The sequence below is a fragment of the Podarcis vaucheri genome (genome assembly GCF_965113315.1).
Source record: "Podarcis vaucheri genome assembly, chromosome: 7".
NCBI classification, from domain to species: Eukaryota; Metazoa; Chordata; class Lepidosauria; order Squamata; family Lacertidae; genus Podarcis; species Podarcis vaucheri.
Genome location: NC_138765.1, coordinates 2321389 through 2344922, shown reverse-complemented (window position 1 = coordinate 2344922; position 23534 = coordinate 2321389). Strand labels below are relative to the sequence as shown.

The 23534-nt window shown below is 46.5% G+C and overlaps 2 protein-coding genes across 7 annotated transcripts in view; one reads left to right on the top strand and one right to left on the bottom strand.

Moving 5' to 3' along the window:
• LOC309536908 (sphingolipid delta(4)-desaturase/C4-monooxygenase DES2-like) overlaps nt 1-23534 on the top strand; it is a 135975-nt gene that overhangs the window by 56014 nt on the left and 56427 nt on the right. The window lies entirely within an intron of this gene.
• LOC309536799 (NTPase KAP family P-loop domain-containing protein 1-like) lies at nt 23-10870 on the bottom strand. 6 transcript variants are annotated; one of them, XM_082231131.1, is made up of 4 exons: nt 7781-10870; nt 5990-6614; nt 5428-5562; nt 23-2471 (listed from the first exon to the last, which is right to left on the bottom strand). In XM_082231131.1, the coding sequence occupies exon 4, from the start codon at nt 2464-2466 to the stop codon at nt 799-801; it is 1668 nt and encodes a 555-aa protein (XP_082087257.1). In that variant the 5' UTR covers nt 2467-2471; nt 5428-5562; nt 5990-6614; nt 7781-10870; the 3' UTR covers nt 23-798. The 6 variants fall into 6 exon arrangements, with proteins under 6 accessions (XP_082087257.1, XP_082087256.1, XP_082087253.1 ...); XM_082231130.1 differs by having other exon boundaries at nt 6061-6614; XM_082231127.1 differs by having other exon boundaries at nt 6070-6614; nt 7781-10869.

Sequence of the window (23534 nt, the reverse complement as noted above, 5' to 3'; positions counted from 1 at the left end):
TAAGCAAAATAATGTAATTCACAAAGTGAATTGCTTTGAGGGTGGTGGATTTTTTTTTGGGGGGGTGGGATTAAAACTAGGCAGTATATACATTAAATCAGTGCTTTTTTCCCTTAAAAAATGTTATGGGGTACTCTTGCTTTCCTACTCATATTGAAATACTTTCCCTCAATTAGGCCAAACTTAGATCCACAAAATGTTTAGGGGAGTGCGTAGCCCTGTGTCCTCCCAGAAAAAAGCACTACCTAAAATACATAAATAAACTATGGCATTTGATCCCACAAGCGGGAGTGATGGCCACAAACTTGGATGGCTTTTAAAAAAGGACAAGGTGACAAATCTGTGAACCTAGGTGTGTGGGAGAGACGCCAAAGTCAGACTGTGGTTTTTGTGTCACCCTGAAAACGAGGCTCAAGAGCTGAGATTCTGAGAGCTGTGGAATGAGGTGGTGGCAGTGGCGAAAATGCTCCAAACCCATGAAATGACCAGAGTAAAGGACAGACAAAATAATCTAATGTTTTCAGAAGACATAATTTAATTTGGGGGTGAGATTGGTATCTGTCACAAATGCATATCATATACAGCACACTTCATTCCTCTCTTCCTGTCCCAGGCAGGCTTTTTTTAAAAACCACACACACACCCACACCCCCCCCCCCAATATCTGCAGTGAAATAGGGTTGAATTCATCTCAGCGTTGTAGTCCGAAACATCTGAGGGGCACTAGGCTCACGAAGGGTGTCTAGGATCCTTTTTAAAATTATTATTATCTTTCTGCCACAATGAGCAGCTCTGGAGTTATCCTTCACCTTCCAACCCAGCAGTTTTCTCCGCAGACGGTGACTCGCCCTCCCTGTTTTTCCTCCGGACTATGTGATTCAGGCCCCGCTGCAACTCAAACTGCCTTTTCAGAGAGAAGTCTAAATTGATGAGGAAGTTGGAAAAGTACCTGGCCCGCCCCACCGTAAAATGGCTCTTCTGCAAGAAGCTTCGGAAAAGGTCTGGGTCCCCATCGAGCTCTAAGAGTTTTCTGACATCGTTCTTAATCTTGTCCAGCTCCAAAGCATTGTCCTCATAAAAGGGCAACAAGGCCTTGCTGTCTCTTTCGGATGCTTTGTCCTGCAGATCTCCTCCTCCACCTCTGCCATGGCCTTGCTTCAGCTGCGAGCTCCTGGCCCGGCTTTCAATGAGCTTTTCCTCCTGCTGCTCGTCTTCTGCACACTGCAAAATCCAGCTCAGGCGGCAAGGCCAAAAATGGGCAAGGATAACCCAATCGACCACCTCTTTGGTCACCAACCTGCCATCTTCCCTACTGACATTCAGTCCGGACTGGGGCTTATATCCTAGGTCAAGCATGGACCTAATGGTCAGCACTGTGTTGACGACCCGGTTCATTTGGACAAAATTTCCTGGGACGTAGTCTTCAAAATTCTCATGGCTCAGGTCTTGGAAGATGTCCTGGACTTCCTCTGTGGCCAACGAGCCCGTGGCTTCTTTGACCCCTTTGCCGTTTTGCTTGTGAGCCCATGTTTCCGGATTAGTAGCAGAATCCTGCCCCCGTTTCCTTTTACCGTTCAGAATCCCTGCGAGCATCTGCCTCTTGCCCTTGCAGCTCATCCGGGGCAGGGAGAAGGGGAGAGAGATGATTCGGTTTAAGTACAAGTAGCCATTGCTGCAGGTGGCCTTTGAGGACTGAATGCTGTCCACCAGGATTCCTGGGTCAGCGACCAAGATGGTGATAAAAGGAGCGTCTTCGTCTGAAAGGAGGATTTTGATGGCGTCTAGGACGGCCACCACTTTGTCCGGAGTGCAGAGGTCTAAATTGACGATCTTCAGAACCACCCGGATCTCTCGGTCCTCCTCGAACGCCATGAATTGTAGGAAATGAGTGATTGTTTTCACCTCTTCCTTCACAAAGTGCATAAAGCCCAGTTGGTCCTTGGCGTTCATTTTCGCCTGGAGTTTCTTTTTCAGGGTGAAGAGAATGTTTCTCGTGCAGCGCATAAGAGGCAGAGTGGACGCGCCCAGCACTACTGTTGTTGTGTATGCCACGCTTTCCCATAAACCGCCGCCCGATTTCAGCCTCGTCAGCACCGTGCTCAGAAACACCCCAAGGAGCAGACACAAGAGGCCAAACCAGAAGAACTTGCTCCATCCTTTCAAAGCCCACTTCCTTTTCCGCATAACTGGCTCTTCCTTGAATTTCACGCCAAAGGACCGAAAAGTGCTGAACGGGATCCTGTAATTGCCTTCGATTTCATCCAGCAGTGTTGTGACGATGCCGGCCCAGGTATGATCGCATCCTGCGTATTCCCAGGCGTTGAAGTTGATGAAAATATAGTGGATGCCTTCAGGCTTTGCTGAGCGCAGAAGGGGGTGCGCGAAGATTATGTGCCAGAGGAACAAAGGCAGGGAGTACGTGGTCCTTGCAGCTTTGCTTCCGTTTTGTTTGCTTCGCCAGCGCATGTGATCTGCAACGGAGAGCATCGCATTGGAAGATTCCAGACAGAATAAACAAAAGTCCTCCTTCACGCGGCACATAGTTAAACTATGGAACTCGCTGGAGTAGATGGGGCATTGCTCTGATCTAGCAGACTCTGCTTAAGTTCTTAGGAAATAATTTAATTTTTTTTAAAAAAAAATTCCTTCCAGTAGCACCTTAGAGACCAACTACCGTATTTTTTACACCATAACACTCACTTTTTTCCTCCTAGAAAGTAAGGGGAAATATCTGTGCGTGTTATGGAGGGAATGCCTATGGGTGGCATGCCTACGGATTTTCCTCCTCTAAAAACTATGTGCGTGTTATGGTCGGGTGCGTGTTATAGAGCGAAAAATACGGTAGGTTTGTTACTGGTATGAGCTTTCGTGTGCATGCTATGGTATCTGAAAAAGTGTGCATGCACACAAAAGCTCATACCAATAACAAACTTAGCTGTTCTCTAAGGTGCTACCGGAAGGATTTTTAAAAATAAAATTTATTTTTTTAAATTTTCTTTTGACTACGGTAGACCAACATGGCTACCTACCTGTAACTAGGTTCTTATGCCTTGTGCTCACACCAGTTCCCAATTCATCAGCATGCTGCTGCAGACCACGCTCTCGGGATACGAGGTCCACCTGAACAGATCCTCCTCAACGAATCTTTTCTCTCCCAGCCCTACCTAGAGCTTCTGGGGATTGAACTCAGGGGGCTCCTGCTCTGACCCTGAGCTGCAGCCCTCCTGACACAGTCGGCATGCCTTTCCTTGCATCCCTGCAAGTACAGAGGACTAGACAACTCAGGAAAGATGTCTTGGCTATCCCAGTGGGCACCCTCCTGTCTCAAGAGGCATTGGAGTGCGCCTCCGGGGGTGAAGCAGCACTGAAATGACCTCCCAGGGCACAAACCCGGGCAAGGTGTCTGGAGGTCCTGGGCTGCCCAGACAACAAGACCCTGGAAGTCGGTGCCCGCGGCGAGAGAAAAATTGGTGCCGTGGGGGAAAAGCATGGAATCCCCATGCTGATCCACAGAACGACCGTGGGCCGCTTCCAGGAAGCTCCTGGGCCAGAAGCAGCCCATGGACCTTAGGCTGCCGAGCTCTGGTTTAGGATCAGAGTTTTCCTTCTCCTAGATGGGCTACCTGCCAACCTGCCCCTCGCTTCCCTCTACAGCACATGCAGAAACCCCCTTCTTGACCACTGGACCCACTCATTCAGGGGAAGCCCCTAACTCATTGAGACCCATCAGCTGCTCTCGCCTGGGTGTGGCCATTGTCACCTGCTGACTGCTTCTGGGAGCCCCAGGTGAGAGCTGAGCGCAGGGTGGGGTCCAAGGTGGACAAACTACTCCAGAAGGAGCACGATGTGTCCCCCACCAGAGGCGCTACCCCATGCACAACACACTGCTACCGTAATCTCTCATAATGGTTGGCCAGCTTGCATGGCAATGAGGACCCCTTCTAGCGCTGCACCCCAGTCCTGCCACGGCTATATGGGGAAATGGGTGCTCCACTGGCATCACAGAGTCCCTGCATCTCAGAGGGCAGCAGCGCCTCTGGCAGCCAGCAGGCCTTGCTTGGAAATCTACAGCAGCCTTTGCCAATCGGGTGCCCTCTGTGTGTTTTGGACTGCCTGGGGCTGATGGGAGTTTTAGTCCAAAAACATATGGAGGGCACTAGGTTGAGGAAAGCTGTCTTGGGCACTGGGACAGCCCAAATGATGATGATGATGATGATGATGATGATGATGATGATAATAATAATAATAATAATAATAATAATAATAATAATAATAATTTATTTATTCCCCGCCCATCTGGCTGTGTTTCCCCAGCCACTCTGGGTGGCTTCCAACAGAAGGTTAAAAATACATTAAAACACCAGTCATTAAAAACTTCCCTAAACAGGGCTGCCTTCAGATGTCTTCTAAACGTCAGATAGTTGTTTATTTCTTTGGCATCTGATGGGAGGGCGTTCCACAGGGTGGGAGCCACTACCAACAAGGCCCTCTGTCTGGGTCCCTGTAACTTCGCTTCTCGCAGCAAGGGAACTGCCAGAAGGCCCTCGGAGCTGGACCTCAGTGTCCAGGCAGAAAGATGGAGGTGGAGACGCTCCTTCAGGTATACTGGACCGAGGCCGTTTAGGGCTTTAAAGGTCAGTACCAACACTTTGAATTCTGCTCGAAAACGTCCTGGGAGCCAGTGTAGGTCTTTCAAGACTGGTGTTATGTGGTCTTGGCAGCTGCTCCCAGTCACCAGTCTAGCTGCCACTTTCTGGATTAATTGTAGTTTCTGGGTTACCTTCAAAGGTAGCCCCACACAGAGCGCATGCAGTAGTCCAAGCCGGAGATAACTAGAGCACGCACGACTCTGGTGAGACAGGTGCAGCTGGTAGACGGTGAACGACCCTCTTGTCGGATTCTCTAGCCTTTATCAGAGGTAACTGGCCACTTTCCCGGCACTCGGCTTGAGATCCTTGTTGACCTCCCCGTCTGCGTCTCCCGGCAGGATACAGGCAAGGTCACGATCGGCGATCCCACTCAGCGTGAGAGGGACACACCACTCCTCCCTCCTCCCTGCTTCCCCCAGGGAGGAGAAAGAGACAGACAGAAATCTATTTACATGTCTTTATTTCTGTCTTTGCATCAGTACAGAGAAACACGTCTGCACTCTCCAGACTCCAACAGTAGAGAGACAAACTCCACCCCTGTACTTCCAGTACAGGTCAGATGACACTCTGAGCTAACATCCGGTGCTCAGTACAGTGAATAGACTGCCCCTTTGTTCCCACGGCACAGTCCCCAACAGTTACATCCTGTTTGGCATTCCAGCCACCTGCAGCTCGCTCTCACATTGCTGCTTTTTCCTGACATGTTGTATAATTAAATACGCTCTGAACTCTCTCTTTCATCTGTGATGACTCACGTCTGAGGGATGGTGGCCCTTACCTTCAATTTCACACAAGAGCCTTTTCTTGCCTCTCCCCCAGGGCGCGTAGAGTCCCACCGTCACAGGCAGGGGAATATGGTGCAGAGTCTCAGCCAAGGCTTGGCAGTAAATGGTTTCATTTGTTCCTGGTTCCTCTGTAAAAAAAAATAGAAGGAAATCAAAATGATTTTTATTTTATTTTTAAATTTCACCAGACTATGGGGACCAACCAGGGACGCGGGTGGCACTGTGGGTAAAACCTCAGTGCCTAGGACTTGCCGATCGCATGGTCGGCGGTTCGAATCCCCGTGGCGGGGTGAGTTCGGTCCCAGCTCCTGCCCACCTAGCAGTTCGAAAGCACTCTTAAGTGCAAGTAGATAAATAGGGACCGCTTTATAGCGGGAAGGTAAACGGCGTTTCCGTGTGCTGCTCTGGTGCCGGTTCGCCAGAGCAGCTTCGTCATGCTGGCCACGTGACCCGGAAGTGTCTGTGGACGGCACCGGCTCACGGCCTCTAGAGCGAGATGAGCATGCAACCCCAGAGTCGGACACGACTGGCCCGTACGGGCAGGGGTACCTTTACCTTTATGAGGAACAGCAGCAAGTAGAACCGGAGAAGAGAACTGAAATCTAAGACGCTGATTTGGAAACTACCTTACACACCCCGATTTTCTTTATCCAGAGGTGCCTCTCCCTTCCGCTGGAGTGAAATGTAGATGGGCTTACTCATCATCGTGGCGTTTAAAAAGTCCCCAATCCACAGGCTGCTTAACTCTGCCAAAGAAGGGTAGGATAATGAGTAGAGTCCTGTCCCCACCCCTTGGCACTGGTAGGGTGGCAGGCAGAGAGGTCAACAGAAGGGACACCAGAACCGAAGATGGCGCAGGAACACCCCATCTTCCTCCCTGCTGAATGCTAGGAGGGCAACACTGAGATGAAGGAGGCACAAGCCAACTGCTCAACTCCCTGTGCCACGGCTACCATCGCTGCTTCCTAGCCATACTTGCTTCTGGGCTGGCAACTGTGGCAAGTTTTAGGTGCCTATTAACAAATAGTTCCCATAAATTTTCAGATTGTACTGCTCGGTGTTTCGATTCTGGATTTTCTATTTGACACCACAGGCAACTCCCTGTTTATGTGGGGGTTGCGTTCCAAGGCACAGCACCTTTAAGTGAAACCGCGTATATCGGAAACACCATTGAGAAAACCTGCAAACGAGGGGCCGCTAGGGGGCGCATTGGAAGATGGCCGGCAATGCCATCTCTCCGACCCACACGGGGTAATTAAGAGGCTGTTATGGGAGTAGGCAGCCTCCCTTGATGCCCCAAGGAAACGGGGAACACTGCCCTTGCCTGCTGTGCCCATAAATCACCCCCTAATTCGAAAGAAGGGGGTGAGGGCCCTAGGCAGAATGCCCCCGTGTGGACCTCGGCTCTCCTGGACGCTGTCTCTGATCGCGCACTAGCTGCAGCAATTTGGAATAATTAATTACAAAAGAAGCAAATGCACATATTTCAAGTGAAGAAGGGGAGTGAAGTCTGCTAATTTACGTAAGTGACCTCTGCGAAAGAAGACGACGGGTTGGAGAAACAGGAATATTTTATGATGAAGATACACCAAAGGCGGGGTATGTTGACAACGGGACTGAATGGGGGGGGGAACCTTTTTTACTTTCCTTCTATGTGATTTACAAGAACCCCTCCTCATTAGAACCGTCAGTGGAACTGACCCAAGCAGGATGATTAAGGTCTGTGTGGAGATAAACTTTAACCAAAAGTATGCTTTATGGAGACCGAGAAGCAATAAGAGCTTTTGGGAATGGCGCAGCAATTAATTCGGAGTCGCCATCCTACCAAAGGATTTATAGCTGGGAGGAAGAACGGATTTGTTTTCCGACTGCATTCCTAGTGAATCTCCTCATAGGTTTTGAGAAAGGAGGCAGATTGGTGAAGATTAATGACGCTAAGACTGTTTCGATGTATGGAAGTGATGTTATATGGAAAACGTCTGGATATGGCTACTGGATAAAAGAAATAATATCCACGCAGGATTACAAACTGTTCTGACCAGCTTGCGGAGATTATCAGAGGTCACAAAGAGAAAGGAAAAATATATGAAAATAACAACAAGAGATGTGGAAAAACAATAAGAAAGGACTGGATAGTACTGTGAACATCATAAGGTTAGATTGGTGGACATTAAAACAGCAGTAAGAAGCAAGAAGTTGATTGGATCCCCTTCGGAAGTTGAAATATGGGTACCCCCAACAAAAATTTAAAATTCGGCTGTGTAATTTGGAATTTATGTAATTTGGTTTGATTTGATGTGATTGGTCGGTTAATAAAAAATTATTCTTAAAAAAAAGAGAGAGAACCTGCAAACGCCCTCTAAGACACTGGACTCCCTTGAAAAAAAAAACCTTACAAAAATTGAAAACCCCATCTAACTCTACCACAATTGCTCTCTCCAAACCTCCTCGCTCAAACTCCAACCCTCCCCAGGCCTCAAAGGTTGGTGCAAAGGCTAGAGGCTGTTTTCGTGCCCTTTTTTGTGCTCTTTTAGGGCTGTTTTTGCCAATATCCATGCCTCTTCCAGGTTCGTGGCGATGCAGTCACACGTGGCTTGAGTGCGTGTAAGCAGGGAGTTAGTTGCCTGTACGCATTTTTGCTTTATTTGCCTTCTAGTCCTGTGATTTTTATGGCTTTTGCTTTGTACAACGCTTAAGAGGTGGTTGTTGTTGTTGTTTTAAAAAAGATATCAGACATCCTCTAAAATGGATACGATAAATGTATAAAAATGGCTGAGCTGAATGGGCATGTAAAAGCTGGAGGTGGCAATGTGCTCATGTCCGTGTGGGCATGCGTGTGTGATGCTGCATCCTTCACTGCTGATGTGCGCAGAACAATGAACCGAAAGAAAAAGTAGCAGTCGCCATAAGGAGCTCAAGGCCACACACGTTTAGGCAGAACAAACGATGCCACACTGGCCAAGTAGTAGGAACTAGAGCAGGCATGGCCAAACTCGGCCCTTCAGATGTTTTGAGACTACAAATCCCATCATCCCTGACCACTGGTCCTGTTAGTTAGGGATGATGGGAGTTGTAGTCTCAACACATCTGGAGGGCCGAGTTTGCCTATGCCTGAACTAGAGACAGCTGGAAAAGAAATGAGATCTAGCCAGAATTGTCGTTAGTACGAGGAAGACAGATAGCTCCTCCTGCAAGTAAAAATCTGCTTGCTTTAAAATGGGTATAAAAATCTTTGGATCCCTTTGTTTGGGGTCCTGCTCTTTTGTTTTTTGCTAGCTTTCCAGATCGTTAGTAGCCGGACGTCTAGGCTTGAGCATGGAATAAACTGGCAATTCCTGTTTGCTTTGCTTTTCTGCATCTCGTCTCTGAGTTTCGGCCTCAGGAAAGACACGGTCAACCTTTTTCCCACCGCACCACCCACCAGATGTTCCAGCTGCTGCCTCGCACCCCCTTCATCGCCTCCTAGGAGACCCTCCCTCTTGGCCACAAGTCGGGGCAGCAGAGCACACGTGTTGCCTGCCAGGTTCGATCCTGCGCATCTCCAGATAGGGCTGGCAAAAGGTGTCTGTCCGAAACCCAAGAGAGCCACCCCCAGCTGGTCTTCGAAGGCGATGTTGAGCCAGATGGACTTGCAGGTCTGGACTCAGTGCGAGGCAACGGGCAACCTCCTGAATTCTTACCTATGTGACTGTCCACGTAACTTCTGAAGTACAGGAACCAAACAGGGAGTGGCAGTTGGAGCAGCAGAGATGACCATCGATGCTTCCTAGAATGTCCCTTTTCTCCAGCTTATATCAGGGTCAACGGAGGAAGGAGTGGCGGGTCAGCTAAGAGCATGCAGGCATGTGTGTGTGTGTTGGGGGTTGACTGAAGGGCAGAGTGTTTGAGGACTGGGACATTCACAGGGAAACCAAAATGCTTGTTTACAAAGCTATTTTACTACCAACCTTACTGTATGCTTGGGAAACATGGACCACTTACAAACGCCATCTCCAACTCCTCGAAAGATTCTGTCATTGGGGTCTCCGAAAAATTCTACACATCACTTGGGAAGACAGGCGAACTAATACCAGTGTACTGGGAGAAGCAAAGATCACCAGTGTCGAAGCGATGATTCTTCAACATCAACTTGGTCGGACTGGTCATGTTGTGCGGATGCCTGACGATTGTCTTCCAAAGCAGCTACTCTATTCCGAACTTAAAAATGGAAAGTGTAATGCTGGTGGTCAACAAAAGAGGTTTAAAGATTGTCTCAAGGCAAATATTTTAAAAGTAGTATAAACACCGACAACTGGGAAACACTGGCCTGCGAGTGCTCCAGTTGGAGAACAGCCTTGACCAAAGGTGTGATGGGCTTTGAAGACTTTTGAAGTCAGGAAGAAACAGTGCTAAGAGGAAGGGCGTTTGGCAAATCCACACCAGGATCAACTCCTGCCCGGAAACCAACGTCCCCGCTGTGGAAGGATGTGTGGATCCAGAATTGGCCTCCACAGTCACTTACAGACTCACTGTTAGGGCCAAGTTCATGGAAGACAATCTTAAGCGGCTATGAGGGATTGCCAAAGAAAGATGTTGGGGGTATGGCGCATGAGCCTTAGATCTGCCGAATTCACTAAGGATCAATCAAATTTACGAGAAAGGATCTTATCTACGAAAAAAACAAAATTCTTGGTAATGTAGTGTGAAGTTTAGGTGCAGTGCCATCAGTATCCTGGCAGCATCCAACTGTGAGCCAGCTGCATTTGATTCGGTGATTAAACCTCAACAGTTTCTTGAGCACCCCTAAAGTCAGAAGGTAATGGAAGCACGTGTAGCCTTCACTTACTTAACACCTGGTTTCACGTGGCCCGTCTGGAAAAGAGATAATAGTGTCCTCTCTACAGGTCCCAAAGCTTGCTGAAATATCATTAGGGATGTTTGGCCCACTGACAGCATTCACACTTTGCTGAGAAAGCAGGTCTTTTCCTTCCAAGAGAGTAGATTTATTTGGCAAGTGCTGCCTTTTCAGATGTAAGATTCCTGGGAAAAGCCTACGCATATGTCTAGAAGCTGCCAAGGAAGGTTTACCTGCTATGTGAAGCTATTTGCCTATTCCTTTGTAATCCTGCCTTCATCATCCAGCTGCCTTCATCAAGCTAATGTACACATATCAGAATTTTTGACAGGGAGGTGGCGCAGGAATCTTCTTCTTTGGCGATCCCTCGTAGCCGAGTAAGATTGTCTTCTGTTTATGGATAGCCCTGCATGTTTTGGCATTCATAGAGCCCCGATCCCCTCTCCCCCTCCGACACTGTATCATCGATCTCTTTCAACACCATAAACAACTTGTTGGCATACAGAGGCATTCCTGAAATGAAAGACCATCAAGATTTTTATTTTTTTTAATGCTTTTTTATTAAATTTTCCACAGACAACAAACAAAACAATCTTTTACAATCAACATTTTGTGTTATCTTATTTACATTGCGTATATTCACGCCGCGACTTCCTTCCTTCCCTGCGATGGTTCTCTTAAAACGTATCTTCTCTTGTAGATTCTTATTGACCTTCTATACACATCACAGGATTTATGTTAACCCTGCCGTAGTTTTTAAACTTCTAGTTATTTCTTATATATACCACAAATTTGCCCCACTCTTCTTCGAACTTTGTACCTTTTTGTACCTCAAATTCTATATGTCATTTTAGCCATCAAGATTTAAGCGCTTTAACAGCAGCAAAAGTTCCAGTTGCATCTAAATGCCATTGGATCCATAAAAGAAAGCAACAGAGTTTTGTCAGGGCTAGTAGGGCGGGTATAGAAAATGAGTCTCTTGTGTGAAGAGATGCTACATCAATCCCAGAATCGTAGAGTTGGAAGGGACCCGGAGGGTCATCTAGCCCAACCCCCTGCAATGGAAGAATATTTTGCCCAATGTGGGGCTCAAAGCCATGACCTTGAGGTTAAGTGCATCTGCAGCAACACAACCAGACTCCTTCATCTGCCCCAGCTGCAACAAAACATGTCTCTCCACAGACTTAGGGGGAGCAGTAATACTCAGTCCCTTCAAGAAAAAGTAACCCAGGGAGGAAGTGGGGTCTCAAAACGACAAGCCTGAAGGCCGGGCCCAAGGGTGCCGGGGGGAAAAGAGACGTGATACGAAGTAAAAACCCACACAGAAACGTACCCAGAGACACAGAACAACCAGTTTAATAAAGGAGTGAAGTTCTTTGATTAAAAAGAGAAAAAAGTCCTGTCAGAAAATGACCAGCAAGCGCCAAGCCAAAGAGACTCAGGATGACCCAGCTGCGGCGTCTGAGGAGAATCCTAATATATTGAATTAGAGAGGATGAGGCGAAGATTGGAATTGTCTAAGGTTGAAGCAGAGAAAGAAAGAGAAGAGGCCAGAATGGCAGCTGCCCTTCATCTAGCAGAGATACAGGAAGAGAGAGAGAGAGAGAGAGAGAGAGAGAGAAGAAAGAGACAGGGAGGCCAAGATGGCCCATGAAAAAGAGATGCTTCCTTTAAAAATGGAGGAGATTCAGGCGAGGACAGAACTGCCGCAAGCAATGTCGGGGGTGGAGATTTTGCCTCAGCAAATGTAAAGTATGTAAAAGGTGATGGTGTGCAGGCCTAATGGTCCAAGCTTCAAAATGCCAGTGTTATGGCTAAAATCTGGGTGCGAGGCTGCTCTGCCACCCGGCTTGTCGGACTAGGTCCGTGGGTCCCTGCGGAAGAAAATGAGCTCAGCCGGACGCAGGAGCAAACTGCAGAAGATCCAAGTTTATTGTGCAACAGGTTCAAGGCGAGATTGAACAGCGAGAAAGGGGCGACATGAACTTTTGAAACTTCCCTCCATGTCCCAGAATACAGTGCAAAATACATCCCAGTTACATCACGAATACATTAGGAAGAGGTTGGGTCACACCGGATTAACATATGGAGGAGGGAGGGGGGAATATGCAGAGCTGGAGATATGCGCAGAGAAGCACATCCTGAGAAGACAATGGTCCATGTATGCATAGTCTGTCACCTGGCATCGCCCGGAGGAAGGGCTTGGCAGAGCGATTTGACCGGATTAGGATCTTGACACCTTGCTTGAGGGATTATGGAGGACAGGGGAGGTGTCATGGGGGTCCTAGAGAAATTGAGCAAATGGGCACGTTGATTTTCTTTGAATTTTATAGATTTTAGTCCCTTTTGACATTGACAATTGGAAATAAATGGATATATTGTAGCGAAGAAGGAGGTGAAGAAGACATGCCCCCCCTTCCGTATCACCAGTTTTCAAAATGAGGCAAGTCAAATATTTGGGTCCCAAGGGGTGGAAATATTTATCCTGATTGGAGCAAGGTAAAGGTCCTTCAAGAGGGGCCTAGACCCTCCACAGAAAGAGAAAGAAGAGCTTTTCTGGGGGGACAGGGATATTGTCCTCCATTTATTCCTCCTTTTAGCCCCATGCTGCTCCTTGACATGACTGGGAGAAGAAAGACCAGTGCCAGGCAGCGTTGGGACATTTAAAAACAGCCCTAGATCCGGGGTCAGCAAGCTTTTCCAGCCGGGGGCCGGTCCACCGTCCCTCAGACCTTGTGGGGGGCCGGACTATATTTTGGGTGGGGAAATGAGCAAATTCCTATGCCCCACAAATAACCCAGAGATGCATTTTAAGTAAAAGGACACATTTTACTCATGCAAAAACACGCTGGTTCCCGGGGGCCGGATTGAGAAGGCGATTGGGCCACATCCGGCCCCCGGGCCCTAGGTTGCCTCCCCTGGCCTAGATGGACCTTGGGGTCCCTTCCAACTTTAGGATTCTGCTCTTCATTTTGGAAGGCGGACAAGGAGCAAGAGCAACCTGCCGTCACAGAAGGAAGAGGACGGAGTCTTCATCTCCTTGGTTGCCCTTCTCTGGGAGGGGGGGCAGATTTTGAGGAGCAAAAACGAGGATGCGATGATGACTCTCACTTTCAATACTCCTACTATATGTAGGCTAGAGAAGCTGCGAGATGTTTTGTTTCCAGGTTGAAACAATCCAATTCAGCAAATGAACAACTCTCTCTCTGTTGTTGCATCCATCCCAATCTCTCCAAGGATTTAAGGTGGTCACTCAGGGTTCGTGTTTCCTTTTGGAATGAGGCACAGAGAAGTCACTGGTGTCTTCATGATATCTGGTTTATTGACATGTATCTGCAACCTGAGCATGGAGATTGTGGGCTTTACAGCACTGTCACTCCTAGAGGTTCTTGTTTCTCCCAGAGCCGCAGCTGTGGATTCCAGCAGACCTCAACCATCCTGCTCTGCCTGCTGCTCTACTTCTCCATCCCATAACTCCTAAGCTCTGCAGCTCACCTTGCTTCACCTGCCGAGGAAGAGGGCCCTCTCACCTTTGCCTCTCCTACAGTCCCTTTGTTCTCTGAACAGCCCATGACCCCAGCCTCTCACTTCATGGCAAACTTGCCTGGTTGAAGGAGCTTTGAAGACATGCTGATGCCAGAGGATTGGCAGTGTCTAGCACACAGTGTAATAAACACAGGTCTAGCAACCCAAGTCTAAGCCGAATTCTAAGACTTACTGAATGCAGGAATTTTGGGGGTATAAGAATGCCAGCGTGTTCAGAACACACAATGTCACCAGAGGGGAATAAAAGGCTTCCTAGGAAAACCCCCTTGGCTGCTCAAGTGTTGCTTCCAAGGCGACTTCACCAAGATCTAGTGAAAAGGATCTAGGAGTCTTGGTTGACCACAAACTTGACATGAGCCAACAGTGTGACGCGGCAGCTAAAAAAGCCAATGCAATTCTGGGCTACATCAATAGGAGTATAGCATCTAGATCAAGGGAAGTAATAGTGCCACTGTATTCTGCTCTGGTCAGACCTCACCTGGAGTACTGTGTCCAGTTCTGGGCACCACAGTTCAAGAAGGACACTGACAAACTGGAACGTGTCCAGAGGAGGGCAACCAAAATGGTCAAAGGCCTGGAAACGATGCCTTATGAGGAACGGCTAAGGGAGCTGGGCATGTTTAGCCTGGAGAAGAGGAGGTTAAGGGGTGATATGATAGCCATGTTCAAATATATAAAAGGATGTCATATAGAGGAGGGAGAAAGGTTGTTTTCTGCTGCTCCAGAGAAGCGGACACGGAGCAATGGATCCAAACTACAAGAAAGAAGATTCCACCTTAACATCAGGAAGAACTTCCTGACAGTAAGAGCTGTTTGACAGTGGAATTTGCTGCCTGGGAGTGTGGTGGAGTCTCCTACTTTGGAGGTCTTTAAGCAGAGGCTTGACAACCATATGTCAGGAGTGCTCTGATGGTGTTTCCTGCTTGGCAGGGGGTTGGACTCGATGGCCCTTGTGGTCTCTTCCAACTCTAGGATTCTATGAACATACATTTATTGCTGAATTACAGACACAAAGCAGCAGATGGGACAACACAGAATGGCCCCCCCCCCAGCCATGTCTGGCAATGTCTCCCAGCTGCCCCTTCAGCCCCCGCAGGACCCCCTCTTGCTGGGACAGGGCTCTCTGCCCCGCAGCCCCCCGGGGCCCCCAAGAGAGACTCGCCCCCCCCGGAGAAGAGACACCCCGGGTCCCCCATCTGGCCCCCAAAGACTCCCCTCTCCCCCGCCCAGACGCCCCTGCGCAGCCCCAGGCAGAGAGACGGGCTCCTCCTCCCGGACACGGATTCCCCCTTCACACGCACACGCGCCCAGTCCCGGGTTCTGGGTCCTGCTTCCTCCCTGCCCCTCCCCCCTCGGAAGGGGCAGCTCTGCGCCTGCGCGACGCACAGGGCTCCTCCGCAGGGAGAGAGAAGGGTTAAGGGGCGCAGAGCTGGCTTCCTAGAGAGGAGAGGAAAGGAAGGCGGGCCGCTCCTCCTCCCCCTCCTCCCCTCTGACGTCCCTTCCGGCCTCGCCTTCGCCTGCCGGGCTCTGGTGGGTCTCCTCTCGGGGGAAGCCTGGGGAACTCCCTGCCCCGGGAGGCGGGAAGGGGAGGGAAGAGAGGCTGGGGGGTCCGGGAGGGAGCCAGAGGGACCTCAGGCCCTGGCCAGGGAGGTGGGCCTGGAAGAGAGCGAGGAGGGAGAAGGACATTCGGAGGGAGATGATGGTGAGGGAGAAGGACATTAAGAGGGACATTATTATGAGGGAGAAGGATATTAAGAGGGACATGATGGTGAGGGAGAAGGATATTAAGAGGGACATTATTATGAGGGAGAAGGATATTAAGAGGGACATGATTGTGAGGGAGAAGGACATTAAGAGGGACATGATTGTGAGGGAGAAGGACATTAAGAGGGACATGATTGTGAGGGAGAAGGATATGAAGAGGGACATGATTGTGAGGGAGAAGGACATTAAGAGGGACATGATTGTGAGGGAGAAGGACATTAAGAGGGACATGATTGTGAGGGAGAAGGATATTAAGAGGGACATGATTGTGAGGGAGAAGGACATTAAGAGGGACATGATTGTGAGGGAGAAGGACATTAAGAGGGACATGATTGTGAGGGAGAAGGACATTAAGAGGGACATGATTGTGAGGGAGAAGGAGATTAAGAGGGACATGATTGTGAGGGAGAAGGAGATTAAGAGGGACATGATTGTGAGGGAGAAGGACATTAAGAGGGAGATTATTGTGAGGGAGAAGGAGATTAAGAGGGACATGATTGTGAGGGAGAAGGAGATTAAGAGGGACATGATTGTGAGGGAGAAGGATATTAAGAGGGACATTATTATGAGGGAGAAGGATATTAAGAGGGACATAAATATGAGGGAGAAGGATATTAAGAGGGAAATAATTGTGAGGGAGAAGGACATTAAGAGGGAAATAATTGTGAGGGAGAAGGATATTAAGAGGGACATTATTGTGAGGGAGAAGGATATTAAGAGGGACATTATTGTGAGGGAGAAGTATATTAGGAGGGACATTATTATGAGGGAGAAGGATATTAAGAGGGACATTATTGTGGGGGAGAAGGAGATTAAGAGGGACATGATTGTGAGGGAGAAGGAGATTAAGAGGGACATGATTGTGAGGGAGAAGGATATTAAGAGGGACATGATTGTGAGGGAGAAGGCTATTAAGAGGGACATGATTGTGAGGGAGAAGGATATTAAGAGGGACATTATTATGAGGGAGAAGGATATTAAGAGGGACATGATTGTGAGGGAGAAGGATATTAAGAGGGACATAAATATGAGGGAGAAGGATATTAAGAGGGACATGATTGTGAGGGAGAAGGATATTAAGAGGGACATGATTGTGAGGGAGAAGGATATTAAGAGGGACATTATTATGAGGGAGAAGGAGATTAAGAGGGACATGATTGTGAGGGAGAAGGATATTAAGAGGGACATTATTATGAGGGAGAAGGATATTAAGAGGGACATAAATATGAGGGAGAAGGATATTAAGAGGGACATGATTGTGAGGGAGAAGGATATTAAGAGGGACATGATTGTGAGGTAGAAGGATATTAAGAGGGACATTATTATGAGGGAGAAGGAGATTAAGAGGGACATTATTATGAGGGAGAAGGATATTAAGAGGGACATGATTGTGAGGGAGAAGGATATTAAGAGGGACATGATTGTGAGGGAGAAGGATATTAAGAGGGACATTATTATGAGGGAGAAGGATATTAAGAGGGACATGATTGTGAGGGAGAAGGATATTAAGAGGGACATAAATATGAGGGAGAAGGATATTAAGAGGGACATGATTGTGAGGGAGAAGGATATTAAGAGGGACATGATTGTGAGGGAGAAGGATATTAAGAGGGACATTATTATGAGGGAGAAGGAGATTAAGAGGGACATGATTGTGAGGGAGAAGGATATTAAGAGGGACATTATTATGAGGGAGAAGGATATTAAGAGGGACATAAATATGAGGGAGAAGGATATTAAGAGGGACATGATTGTGAGGGAGAAGGATATTAAGAGGGACATGATTGTGAGGTAGAAGGATATTAAGAGGGACATTATTATGAGGGAGAAGGAGATTAAGAGGGACATTATTATGAGGGAGAAGGATATTAAGAGGGACATGATTGTGAGGGAGAAGGATATTAAGAGGGACATTATTATGAGGGAGAAGGATATTAAGAGGGACATGATTGTGATGGAGAAGGATATTAAGAGGGACATGATTGTGAGGGAGAAGTATATTAAGAGGGATATTATTGTGAGGGAGAAGGATATTAAGAGGGACATTATTGTGAGGGAGAAGGATATTAAGAGGGACATTATTATGAGGGAGAAGGATATTAAGAGGGACATGATTGTGAGGGAGAAGGATATTAAGAGGGACATTATTGTGAGGGAGAAGGACATTAAGAGGGACATGATTGTGAGGGAGAAGGACGTTAAGAGGGACATGATTGTGAGGGAGAAGGATGTTAAGAGGGACATGATTGTGAGGGAGAAGGATATTAAGAGGGACATGATTGTGAGGGAGAAGGATATTAAGAGGGACATGATTGTGAGGGAGAAGGATATTAAGAGGGACATGATTGTGAGGGAGAAGGATATTAAGAGGGACATGATTGTGAGGGAGAAGGATATTAAGAGGGACATTATTGTGAGGGAGAAGGACATTAAGAGGGACATGATTGTGAGGGAGAAGGATATTAAGAGGGACCTGATTGTGAGGGAGAAGGATATTAAGAGGGACATGATTGTGAGGGAGAAGGATATTAAGAGGGACATGATTGTGAGGGAGAAGGATATTGGGAGGGACATGATTGTGAGGGAGAAGGATATTAAGAGGGACATGATTGTGAGGGAGAAGGACATTAAGAGGGACATTATTGTGAGGGAGAAGGATATTAAGAGGGACATGATTGTGAGGGAGAAGGATATTAAGAGGGACATGATTGTGAGGGAGAAGGATATTAAGAGGGACATTATTATGAGGGAGAAGGAGATTAAGAGGGACATGATTGTGAGGGAGAAGGATATTAAGAGGGACATTATTATGAGGGAGAAGGATATTAAGAGGGACATAAATATGAGGGAGAAGGATATTAAGAGGGACATGATTGTGAGGGAGAAGGATATTAAGAGGGACATGATTGTGAGGGAGAAGGATATTAAGAGGGACATGATTGTGAGGGAGAAGGACATTAAGAGGGACATGATTGTGAGGGAGAAGGACATTAAGAGGGACATGATTGTGAGGGAGAAGGACATTAAGAGGGACATGATTGTGAGGGAGAAGGAGATTAAGAGGGACATGATTGTGAGGGAGAAGGAGATTAAGAGGGACATGATTGTGAGGGAGAAGGACATTAAGAGGGAGATTATTGTGAGGGAGAAGGAGATTAAGAGGGACATGATTGTGAGGGAGAAGGAGATTAAGAGGGACATGATTGTGAGGGAGAAGGATATTAAGAGGGACATGATTGTGAGGGAGAAGGATATTAAGAGGGACATTATTATGAGGGAGAAGGATATTAAGAGGGACATAAATATGAGGGAGAAGGATATTAAGAGGGAAATAATTGTGAGGGAGAAGGACATTAAGAGGGAAATAATTGTGAGGGAGAAGGATATTAAGAGGGACATTATTGTGAGGGAGAAGGATATTAAGAGGGACATTATTGTGAGGGAGAAGTATATTAGGAGGGACATTATTATGAGGGAGAAGGATATTAAGAGGGACATTATTGTGGGGGAGAAGGAGATTAAGAGGGACATGATTGTGAGGGAGAAGGAGATTAAGAGGGACATGATTGTGAGGGAGAAGGATATTAAGAGGGACATAAATATGAGGGAGAAGGATATTAAGAGGGACATGATTGTGAGGGAGAAGGATATTAAGAGGGACATGATTGTGAGGGAGAAGGATATTAAGAGGGACATTATTATGAGGGAGAAGGATATTAAGAGGGACATGATTGTGAGGGAGAAGGATATTAAGAGGGACATTATTATGAGGGAGAAGGATATTAAGAGGGACATGATTGTGAGGGAGAAGGCTATTAAGAGGGACATGATTGTGAGGGAGAAGGATATTAAGAGGGACATTATTATGAGGGAGAAGGATATTAAGAGGGACATGATTGTGAGGGAGAAGGATATTAAGAGGGACATAAATATGAGGGAGAAGGATATTAAGAGGGACATGATTGTGAGGGAGAAGGATATTAAGAGGGACATGATTGTGAGGGAGAAGGATATTAAGAGGGACATTATTATGAGGGAGAAGGAGATTAAGAGGGACATGATTGTGAGGGAGAAGGATATTAAGAGGGACATTATTATGAGGGAGAAGGATATTAAGAGGGACATAAATATGAGGGAGAAGGATATTAAGAGGGACATGATTGTGAGGGAGAAGGATATTAAGAGGGACATGATTGTGAGGTAGAAGGATATTAAGAGGGACATTATTATGAGGGAGAAGGAGATTAAGAGGGACATTATTATGAGGGAGAAGGATATTAAGAGGGACATGATTGTGAGGGAGAAGGATATTAAGAGGGACATTATTATGAGGGAGAAGGATATTAAGAGGGACATGATTGTGATGGAGAAGGATATTAAGAGGGACATGATTGTGAGGGAGAAGTATATTAAGAGGGATATTATTGTGAGGGAGAAGGATATTAAGAGGGACATTATTGTGAGGGAGAAGGATATTAAGAGGGACATTATTATGAGGGAGAAGGATATTAAGAGGGACATGATTGTGAGGGAGAAGGATATTAAGAGGGACATTATTGTGAGGGAGAAGGACATTAAGAGGGACATGATTGTGAGGGAGAAGGACGTTAAGAGGGACATGATTGTGAGGGAGAAGGATGTTAAGAGGGACATGATTGTGAGGGAGAAGGATATTAAGAGGGACATGATTGTGAGGGAGAAGGATATTAAGAGGGACATGATTGTGAGGGAGAAGGATATTAAGAGGGACATGATTGTGAGGGAGAAGGATATTAAGAGGGACATGATTGTGAGGGAGAAGGATATTAAGAGGGACATTATTGTGAGGGAGAAGGACATTAAGAGGGACATGATTGTGAGGGAGAAGGATATTAAGAGGGACCTGATTGTGAGGGAGAAGGATATTAAGAGGGACATGATTGTGAGGGAGAAGGATATTAAGAGGGACATGATTGTGAGGGAGAAGGATATTGGGAGGGACATGATTGTGAGGGAGAAGGATATTAAGAGGGACATGATTGTGAGGGAGAAGGACATTAAGAGGGACATTATTGTGAGGGAGAAGGATATTAAGAGGGACATGATTGTGAGGGAGAAGGATATTAAGAGGGACATGATTGTGAGGGAGAAGGATATTAAGAGGGACATGATTGTGAGGGAGAAGGAGATTAAGAGGGACATGATTGTGAGGGAGAAGGATATTAAGAGGGACATAAATATGAGGGAGAAGGATATTAAGAGGGACATGATTGTGAGGGAGAAGGATATTAAGAGGGACATGATTGTGAGGGAGAAGGATATTAAGAGGGACATTATTATGAGGGAGAAGGATATTAAGAGGGACATGATTGTGAGGGAGAAGGATATTAAGAGGGACATTATTATGAGGGAGAAGGATATTAAGAGGGACATGATTGTGAGGGAGAAGGCTATTAAGAGGGACATGATTGTGAGGGAGAAGGATATTAAGAGGGACATTATTATGAGGGAGAAGGATATTAAGAGGGACATGATTGTGAGGGAGAAGGATATTAAGAGGGACATAAATATGAGGGAGAAGGATATTAAGAGGGACATGATTGTGAGGGAGAAGGATATTAAGAGGGACATGATTGTGAGGGAGAAGGATATTAAGAGGGACATTATTATGAGGGAGAAGGAGATTAAGAGGGACATGATTGTGAGGGAGAAGGATATTAAGAGGGACATTATTATGAGGGAGAAGGATATTAAGAGGGACATAAATATGAGGGAGAAGGATATTAAGAGGGACATGATTGTGAGGGAGAAGGATATTAAGAGGGACATGATTGTGAGGTAGAAGGATATTAAGAGGGACATTATTATGAGGGAGAAGGAGATTAAGAGGGACATTATTATGAGGGAGAAGGATATTAAGAGGGACATGATTGTGAGGGAGAAGGATATTAAGAGGGACATTATTATGAGGGAGAAGGATATTAAGAGGGACATGATTGTGATGGAGAAGGATATTAAGAGGGACATGATTGTGAGGGAGAAGTATATTAAGAGGGATATTATTGTGAGGGAGAAGGATATTAAGAGGGACATTATTGTGAGGGAGAAGGATATTAAGAGGGACATTATTATGAGGGAGAAGGATATTAAGAGGGACATGATTGTGAGGGAGAAGGATATTAAGAGGGACATTATTGTGAGGGAGAAGGACATTAAGAGGGACATGATTGTGAGGGAGAAGGACGTTAAGAGGGACATGATTGTGAGGGAGAAGGATGTTAAGAGGGACATGATTGTGAGGGAGAAGGATATTAAGAGGGACATGATTGTGAGGGAGAAGGATATTAAGAGGGACATGATTGTGAGGGAGAAGGATATTAAGAGGGACATGATTGTGAGGGAGAAGGATATTAAGAGGGACATGATTGTGAGGGAGAAGGATATTAAGAGGGACATTATTGTGAGGGAGAAGGACATTAAGAGGGACATGATTGTGAGGGAGAAGGATATTAAGAGGGACCTGATTGTGAGGGAGAAGGATATTAAGAGGGACATGATTGTGAGGGAGAAGGATATTAAGAGGGACATGATTGTGAGGGAGAAGGATATTGGGAGGGACATGATTGTGAGGGAGAAGGATATTAAGAGGGACATGATTGTGAGGGAGAAGGACATTAAGAGGGACATTATTGTGAGGGAGAAGGATATTAAGAGGGACATGATTGTGAGGGAGAAGGATATTAAGAGGGACATGATTGTGAGGGAGAAGGATATTAAGAGGGACATGATTGTGAGGGAGAAGGATATTGGGAGGGACATAATTGTGAGGGAGAAGGATATTAAGAGGGACATTATTATGAGGGAGAAGGATATTAAGAGGGACATGATTGTGAGGGAGAAGGATATTAAGAGGGACATAAATATGAGGGAGAAGGATATTAAGAGGGACATGATTGTGAGGGAGAAGGATATTAAGAGGGACATGATTGTGAGGGAGAAGGATATTAAGAGGGACATTATTGTGAGGGAGAAGTATATTAAGAGGGACATTATTATGAGGGAGAAGGATATTAAGAGGGACATTATTATGAGGGAGAAGGATATTAAGAGGGACATTATTATGAGGGAGAAGGATATTAAAAGGGACATGATTGTGAGGGAGAAGGATATTAAGAGGGACATGATTGTGAGGGAGAAGGATATTAAGAGGGACATGATTGTGAGGGAGAAGGATATTAAGAGGGACATGATTGTGAGGGAGAAGGATATTAAGAGGGACATAAATATGAGGGAGAAGGATATTAAGAGGGACATGATTGTGAGGGAGAAGGATATTAAGAGGGACATGATTGTGAGGGAGAAGGATATTAAGAGGGACATGATTGTGAGGGAGAAGGATATTAAGAGGGACATGATTGTGAGGGAGAAGGATATTAAGAGGGACATGATTGTGAGGGAGAAGGATATTAAGAGGGACATAAATATGAGGGAGAAGGATATTAAGAGGGACATGATTGTGAGGGAGAAGGACATTCGGAGGGACAGGATTGTGAGGGAGAAGGACATTAAGAGGGACATTATTGTGAGGGAGAAGGACATTCGGAGGGACAGGATTGTGAGGGAGAAGGACATTAAGAGGGACATGATTGTGAGGGAGAAGGACATTCGGAGGGACAGGATTGTGAGGGAGAAGGACATTAAGAGGGACATTATTGTGAGGGAGAAGGACATTCGGAGGGACAGGATTGTGAGGGAGAAGGATATTAAGAGGGACATGATTGTGAGGGAGAAGGACATTCGGAGGGACAGGATTGTGAGGGAGAAGGACATTAAGAGGGACATTATTGTGAGGGAGAAGGATATTAGGAGGGACATTATTGTGAGGGAAAAGGATATTAAGAGGGACATGATTGTGAGGGAGAAGGATATTAAGAGGGACATAATTGTGAGGGAGAAGGATATTAAGAGGGACATTAT